Below are 8,166 nucleotides of genomic sequence, written 5' to 3'. Positions count from 1 at the left end.
CACTCTTAGCCATCTGTTCAGTGTTTTACAAAAAAATATACAAGGTTATGTAAAATACAAGGTCTCCTTCATTTGATTTTGAGTAACAGTTTTGGTACATGGTTGGAGTGTGTTTTTTTATGTAAAATAGTAGGTCTCCTTCATTTGATTTTGAGTAACAGTTTTGGTACATGGTTGGAGTGTGTTTTTTGTTTGCTTTATAGAGTTTACTTTTTTTTTTTTTTTTTGCTGATTTTTAATGTTTCTTGTTTTGTTGTTTTTAGATCAGTATCTTAAATAGAAGAGTTCCAGTCATCATCTTCATAGCAAACAGGTACAGCATTTCACTACTGTTATTATTATTGACAACTGAAGTCACACTGTTACTGTTTTTGGGAGTGATAATGGTTGGCAATAATTGTGTACTGGCAACTTGAACCTTATAAATGTAACTTATAACACTTTATCTCCTTTGCCAAATGCACATTGGGGCCTGCGGGTGCTTTCTTACAGCAGGTATGCTTTTCTCTAGATCACATTGTTCAAGATCAATACAACTTTTTTTAAATAATGTATTGCATCCCTTTTCATTTAAAAGACTTTCATTGTGATATACAGCATAATGAATTCTGCTAGCTTTGAACCAGATGTATTTGATTATAAAAGTCCACCAAAGTAGACATGCTGTTGTATGAAACTCAAAATAATGAGAAGTAATTTTTGCATTGTAATATGAAATGAATTCCTAGTGTCTAGAAATGTAAAATGCATTGAATTAATGATGAAAATAGCTGAAAATGCATCAATTATGGAATTTAGAAATTCATTATTATTAGTATACAATAATTATACTCATGTTTCACACTGTTGTATGTTAACAAACTTGATTTATGGGGCAGTCGTGGCCTGATTGTTAGAGAGTTGTACTTGTAACCCAAAGGTCATGGGGTTCGAGTCTCAGGTCCGGCAGGGATTGTAGTTGGGGGGGAGTGAATGTACAGCGCTCTCGTCCATCCTCAATACCACGACTGAAGTGAGACCCTTGAGCAAGGCACCGAACCCCCGACTGCTCCCCGGGTGCCGCAGCAGTATGGCTGCCCACTGCTCCGGATGTGTGTTCACAGTGTGTGTGTTCACTCGGATGAGTTAAATGCAGAGCACAAATTCTGAGGATGGGTCACCATACTTGGCCACATGTTACTTCACTCACTTTATGCAAGCCTATGTAAGGTACAAGACATCATGAAGACATTATTGGATATAGTCTTTAGTCCTTGTCCTTGAAGATAGTTTCTGGAAAAAAATGTATTCAGATTTAAAATGGTCAGTCACACAGACTTTGTATTATGAATGTTTCCCAATGATCCCGCTTATTTTTTAAGGAATTTTATTAAATATTACTACTGAATATTGCTACTGTTTTCTATTTTAATATAATTTTAAATGTAATATATTGCTCTGATGGCAAAGCTGATTTTTAAAATCAGTTGAATGTGCCCTTGCTGAATACAAGTTTTCATTTATTTATTTTTTTAAATTGTAATGACCCCATATGAACGGTAGTTAAGAGTGTGTAAATATATATATTTTTTAGTGTACTTATTTTACACAATGTGCACAATTCACAAACAGTTATTTCTTCTTTATTGTCCATTGATGTGTGTGGAATTTGGAATTTACATGTGGAAATTATGTATATTATTGTTATTCATATATGTAGAGTTGTGTGCTAAGATATTTCCTTTATTTTACCAGTGTTATGTATAATAAGATTCAGGGGCATCATTCTGTGTGTTTTGCATTTTGAACTCGGCAACAAAGATGACATGGTTTTAGATAGTTGCTAGTTTTAGTAGATGGAGGAGACCCATATCTTTTTGCTTAAAGGCGGAGACCCAGCTGCATGCATGCTTTACGACCCCCTTTCCATTAAACATATTTTATTGCACTGTCCTGGTTTTAATGCAAGTAGAAAACTTTTTTTTATAAAGTACACTCACATTTAGGCACTTGTTTAGTAAGATTTTACCAGAAAAGATTTAATGTTAATTTGCTAATGTAAACTAGGTGCTGTATTTTTGTGTTTGTTTGGTTTTTATTTTATGTTTATGTAACTCTTGTATATTGCAACTCCGTTTTTCCCATGAAGATAGCCTTTGATGCTTACATGGGAACAAAAATAACTACTACTACCAGAGGAAGTAGTTAGCCCAAAAATATTTGTTTTTAAGTACTTAGTTTTGAGGAGCCCAGTGTGCTTCTTCAACACAAGCAGAGTTTATGAACAAGAGGATAAATGGTTTCCATCAGTGTTATCCACTTAATAGTTCTGTAGCGGTTATGCTCTAAACAGTTTAGACAATCTTTCACACATCCTTAAATTATACAGTGTATTTAGAACTCTGAATGCAATAAATCAGGGTTGGAGCACTTTCAGGCATGTTAAATCCTTTTTATATGCCCCATAGACACAATTTATTAAATGCATGAAGCACCCATAGAAAAAAAGACACACTGGCACCTTCTACCGGGAAGCCACATGACTTCAGCTGAGAAAACTATACGCTTAGAAATTTGTAGTAATATTTGGGAGTTTTGCTGTCCATTAAATCTCTCTTCTTTCTTAATTATAGATATTCCGTTTGAAAAGTAGTGTCTCTTTGCTATGGAGGAGAGTGTGAGCCCTGAGCTGGCTCAAGCCCCAGAGCCTGAGCCCAGCCAGGATCCTGTGGATACCAGCTCACAAGGTACCCACGGCCCACTCCACTACACTACATAAAAGAGAGCCGTGGGATTCACTCCAATCAGGGTTTCAAATTGGGAAATTGCTGAAACAGGATATAATCACTGAGATTTAAGTGTCTCTTTATCAGTTCTGGGCATGCACTGGAAAATATATGTCTGGGTTTCAATTTGGGTTTTTTTTATTTTTTTTTTTTTTACAGTTATATATATTTTTCCAGAATGTGGTGTCACCATATCAATTAATTTTTTTTTCTTAACTGAAAATTAATCTGCGTTTTCATTGACTTATCAGCACATATCACGGTTTTAATTGTGATCCAAATCGCATTGCTACACTATGCTGATAATTAGTCATTTATTGTTGAATTGATATTAAATTTGGCTATGTCTCACACACAGAACCAACATCAGTCTCAGAAGAAGTCAAAGATCAAAAAGACCAAGGTGATGTTTGTGAAGACAAAGTAGAGGACCCTGACAAATCCACAAAGCCCCCACGTGAGTTTAAGAAGACTTGGGGTTTTCGTCGGACCACTATTGCTAAGAGGGAAATCCCTGGAGAAATGGCAGCAGAGGCCCCAGAGGGCAGGGGTGCCCCAGTGCGTCGCAGTGGCAGGCAGGCAAAGCGCACAGACAAACTGGAAGAGTTTCTGGTCACTGTGAAGCGAGGAAGAGGAACGGGCAGGAGAAGTTGTCCCTCACGACTTGAGGGAGGAGATCCTCCATCCCAGACCCCAACCGATGCTGAAACGGCCTCCGAAGCCAGCTTTGATGGAAATGCAGATGCTAAGATAGAGGAACAGAAAGTGGCCCCACCAGAGAAAAAGAAGAGGGGTCGGGGACGGACGAGGAGGGCAGTGAAGCCTAAAGCTGGCGGGGGCTCGGTGAGTGATGATGGCAGCTCTGAAAACGAAGAAAAGGTTTCCAGTGAGGTAATGAAAGAGACTCAAGAAAATGTTGAGACTGCGACCAGTACTGAAGACGGAAAGGATGTGGAAGAGGAACAAGCGAAGGATGTGGAGATGAAAGAAGAGGAGGGTGAGGAGGAGTGTAATAAGAACAAAGAGAAGACCTCAAACGAGTCCATAAATAGACGTCCTACTAGAGCAGTTTGTAAAGACTCCAAAAGAGACACTAAACCCAAAGTAGGAGTGAAGCTCCGCAACGAGAAGAAAGACGACGATGATGAAGAGTCATCTTCCAGTGAGTCTGACAGTGATGGTTATGACCCTAATGCACTTTACTGCATCTGCAGGCAGAAACACAACAAAAGGTATGTGTCTTTGGAGGTGCAAAAGATGTTAGTAGTTACTATATGTTATTTGATGGATACTGGGATAATTAAATTATTGATGCATGTAGATTCAGCATAAAAAATTAGTCTGATACAATTTTTTTTGTGAAATTGTAATTGTTTTAATAAAATTTGTATAAATATTTAATTTACAAAATGTGTTGAAATGTTAAATGCAGTTTTTGAAATATACATTTTATACATTTACAAGAATTATACATTATAAATTGCTATGAAACAATCATTTTAATAATATTGGTTTAGATATTTATAAATGTATTAAATGTAGTATAATGTATCACTTAAATAAAAATTATTATGCAAACAATTAAAATGTTAAAGTGATTTTATAGATGTTTAATTTCAGTAAAGTATGTTCTAAAAGTAAAGAGAGTTCTTGCATGAGCAGAAGAGCAGAAACACTAAGGAACTAAACTGAAGTGTTCTTATACCCTGTAAATATATGCAAATGTATCTCCCAGAGTATTTTAAACTAAATCATGAGTTTGCCCAGGAGGAATCTATATATTGTGTGCTAGAAATTGGTTTGCATGCCAAAACTATTAGGTCTTGTGAAAGTTATTGTCATATACATCTTAAATCTAAACTCTACTTTGCAGTGTTACATTATAAAACCTTATGGTATGAGCTAGATGCATGAAAATCACACTTTAGATACACAGTATGCATATGACAGTGTCCTTATGAGGGTGTAAGTGTGACCTGGAAAGATAAAGTATTTGTAGCTGTATGATGTTGCTCTGTGAGGATTATTTTAAGATCTGCGCCAGGTTACATAGTGTTTGGGCTCAATTTAATCTGAATCTGCTGTAAGTAACTGCCATGTTCCATAAACCATGAAACCTAAGTGTGAATATGACTACAATGACATCCGTTTTTAATGTAATTGTGCATCTGAGAGTTTTCACACGGTTATATAGAGTGCAATCTCTGTGATAGTACAATCACATATGTGTGTTGCATTGTAGTATACAGACATTTCCAATGATCTATGCTTTTTGAATTGCGTTGGTTTTGTTGATTTCTATTATGACTTTGTTTCATAATATTTCAGCATTGAGGATTCAAACTCTAAGCTTATGTTTTCATTAATTAGCTAGAAAGGGTTTTAAGCCTACAATGAAAGAGTCAAAATGTGAAATTGAGTATTTTGACTAGAGTTATTAGTGTTGATTACACAGTTCCAAATGGGTACATTTGTAATCTTTGTTATAATTCAGTTCAGTGCGCGGTGAATGTTATACTGTCCTCATCAGGCACTATGCAAAAAGTTTTTATGTTCAAAGCAGAAATTGTCTATTGTATTTTATTTTTGTCAGCAGAAGTTTTATCATATCTTTTGTGGGTTTAATGATTATTGAGGGTGTTTGGTTATTGTTTAAATCCTTGTGCATAGGTTTATGATCTGCTGTGATCGCTGTGAGGAGTGGTTTCATGGCGACTGCGTTGGCATCTCTGAGGCACGTGGCCGACTGATGGAGAGAAACGGAGAGGACTATGTCTGTCCAAACTGCTACACACAGAAGGGACAGTTTTCCAAGGCTGGCTCCTCCACAGCAGCTGCAGAGAATGGCAAACGGCCAGCAGCTGGCCTTCGTAAAAGTGAAACCGGTCTTGCTACACCATCTAGCACTGCTGCAGCCACCACAGAGGAGAAAGCTTCTGATGACCTGGGCATCAAGGGCAGGATCGAGAAGGCTACCAATCCTAGTGGAAAAAAGAAAATAAAGATTTTCCAGCCGGTATGTCTCTGTATGAAACACAAGTTTGAATACTGCAGTCTTGTTTACATGTTATTTCATGGGATTGAGGAAATCGTCCTGTTGGTTTTGGATTCAGTTTTTGATGCTGTGCCTCCGTGCGTGAATTTTGACAGCTTTTCTTACAGGATTACCTTATTTAGGATTATTTTATTGTCAGTGACACATTGCTTGGATGCTTAATTTTATCTTAATTTAACTTAAATTACAACATCAATATCTAATTCAGATTTTTCATACGATCAACTTTTTTTTCTTTTTTTTTTTTCTTTCAAATTTGATGTGCAGTAATTGGCCGCTAATTTTAAGGCTGTCATATTTGGTGTTTTTACAGTGTTTCATTGTACAGTATATTTATGATTATCTGTTTTGACTGCTAATTTGACTAATATTAGGCAAACATCAGGAGTTGTCATAATTCTTGGCAGTAATAATATCTGTGAACCATGCTTTTTAGTAGGGCTGCACAATTAATCGAAATTAAATCGCAAAGGTGATAAATCGTGATTAGGCAGAAGCTGTGATTGTCATGCGTATTTTTCTGGGAATAATGGTTATGTGATCAGTTTTAATTATAAATAATGTTTTTAGTGGTTTTTGTTTTGATTGAAATTAATATTCATAACGGGGAGGAAATCAGGAAATGCCTATAGCGGTTGCTGAATAAACAGAAGATTTAACTGGTTTCACTCATTCAATGTGACTAATAAACACACGACTATGGCAATATATGGTTTATATGAGTTCTTCTTAGTATAATTTTCATCATAAAACAGTATATCTATAATGAAATGCTAATCGACACAGCTATTCTCACTGCTTAGAATACAATGAAGTATTGTGTGCCTTAATTATTCGGTTTAAGAAGCCACATCATCTCACAGAAGGATTTATTTGTCGACTGACGTTATGAAGTGAGTTTGGAGTAAAAACATGTTATTAGCATGTGAAAATACATGGTATTTTCACGTGCTTTCAGATGGAGCAGCATTTACTACACAGAGCCATAGTTCACTGACAAGCTATGAATGTGATTTTGCGTAGCTTGTCTGTGAACTACGGCTCTGTTTAGTAAATGCTGCTCCATCTGAAAGCACGTGCTGGAGATTTACTACTGATTACAGAAACAGCTTAACTGACAAGATGCACATGACAATTGCATTTGATTAATCGTGCAGCTCTACTTTTTAGTGCCATTTTAAAGCATGTAAAAATAATGTTTTTATTGGGTTTCATGTCATTATTGGGCGTTTTTCTCAATTGAGTACCTTTTCTGCTAACACAATGGGAGTTTGTTGCCAAATCAGCTCATGAAGTTATCTGATTATGATGTTAAGGTATGGTCATTCAAGAAGAAAAAAACATGGTGAGTGCCTCTTCAACAATAAAACTAAAAGGTGGCTATAAATGAGCACCTCTTAAAGTGCCTCTATTATGCCATTTTAAATGTTCCTAATATTGTTTTGGGAGTCTCCTACCATAGGATTACATGCATGCAAGGTCAAAAAACACTTTCGTTTTTTTCAAAATATGCATTTAATATCACCGCATTTTCCAGCGATTCTCAAACGATTTGTTCAAAGCAGTTAAAAGATTTAGTCTCTCTAAACCCCTCCTTTCCGTGAGCCTGCTCTGCTCTGATTGGTTAGATGACCCAGTCTATTATGATTGGTCTACTGGGTAGAGCGCAGTACGATACGCCTATTGCCATAGTTACATATTTTGAAGGCTCAATAGAAAATATAAACACACATTATTTATCATACTTGTGATTCAGTGGAGCCAGCTGGTCAAATAAACGGGTTACTGGGACATCTTTCAAGAGCAAACATTTAGTCCCCAAGATTTTTTTTTTTTTTTTTTTTTTTTAGCTCCCAGAGATTAGAGAAGCAGTCGTCAGTAGAATGAGGTGTTTGTGAGTGGTGTCAAGTTGTTCGCTGCCGGCCGACATAGGTGGGAATTATGCAAACGTGTTACCAAGTGAAGTGTAGCTGTCATGGAATGGGAATCAAATTACTAACAACTTGTTTAGGCTGTAGACAGACGATTCTTTATTTGGGGAGACAGTAATTTTATTTATCATGCACTTTCGGCTTTACAACCTTGCTGATCATTTATATTCACATACAGCTACATTACACACTGCATGAAAGGCAATACTGGAAATGGCATAATGGGGTACTTTAACATAAAATCTTAAAATTTGAAATCAAAAATATGCTAAGACTAAATCCTATAAAAAGTTATTTGGTGTCATACTATTAGGTATTTTTTTTATGTTTACACTCAATTTCATTCTTTTGTTTGAATTGTTAGATTGTACTGCATTTGTCCTTGGTGAAGCAGAGTTTGCAAAAATGCTCAAAG

At 36.2% G+C, this 8,166-nt stretch overlaps 1 protein-coding gene across 5 annotated transcripts in view; it reads left to right on the top strand.

Moving 5' to 3' along the window:
- The window catches only part of LOC109106990 (zinc finger, MYND-type containing 8), a 47,389-nt gene that overhangs the window by 27,219 nt on the left and 12,004 nt on the right, over positions 1-8,166 (top strand). For 3 of the 5 annotated variants that reach the window (XR_006161116.1, XR_006161114.1, XR_006161115.1), the window contains exons 22-24: positions 264-313; positions 2,613-2,726; positions 3,124-3,155. Coding sequence is in view for 2 of the 5 variants with exons in the window: in XM_042766227.1 (XP_042622161.1) it covers positions 2,645-2,726; positions 3,124-3,997; positions 5,436-5,781 (1,302 nt within the window). In the remaining 3 variants the exon portion in view is untranslated. Of the gene's footprint in view, positions 1-263; positions 314-2,612; positions 2,727-3,123; positions 3,998-5,435; positions 5,782-8,166 lie in introns of those variants that run through there. The other 2 variants (XM_042766227.1, XM_042766226.1) reach the window with 1 other exon arrangement.

The sequence above is a fragment of the Cyprinus carpio genome, chromosome A11, assembly GCF_018340385.1.
Source record: "Cyprinus carpio isolate SPL01 chromosome A11, ASM1834038v1, whole genome shotgun sequence".
NCBI lineage: Eukaryota > Metazoa > Chordata > Actinopteri > Cypriniformes > Cyprinidae > Cyprinus > Cyprinus carpio.
The sequence above is the reverse complement of the archived record's forward strand: the minus strand, read 5'-3'. Positions and strand labels throughout refer to the sequence as shown.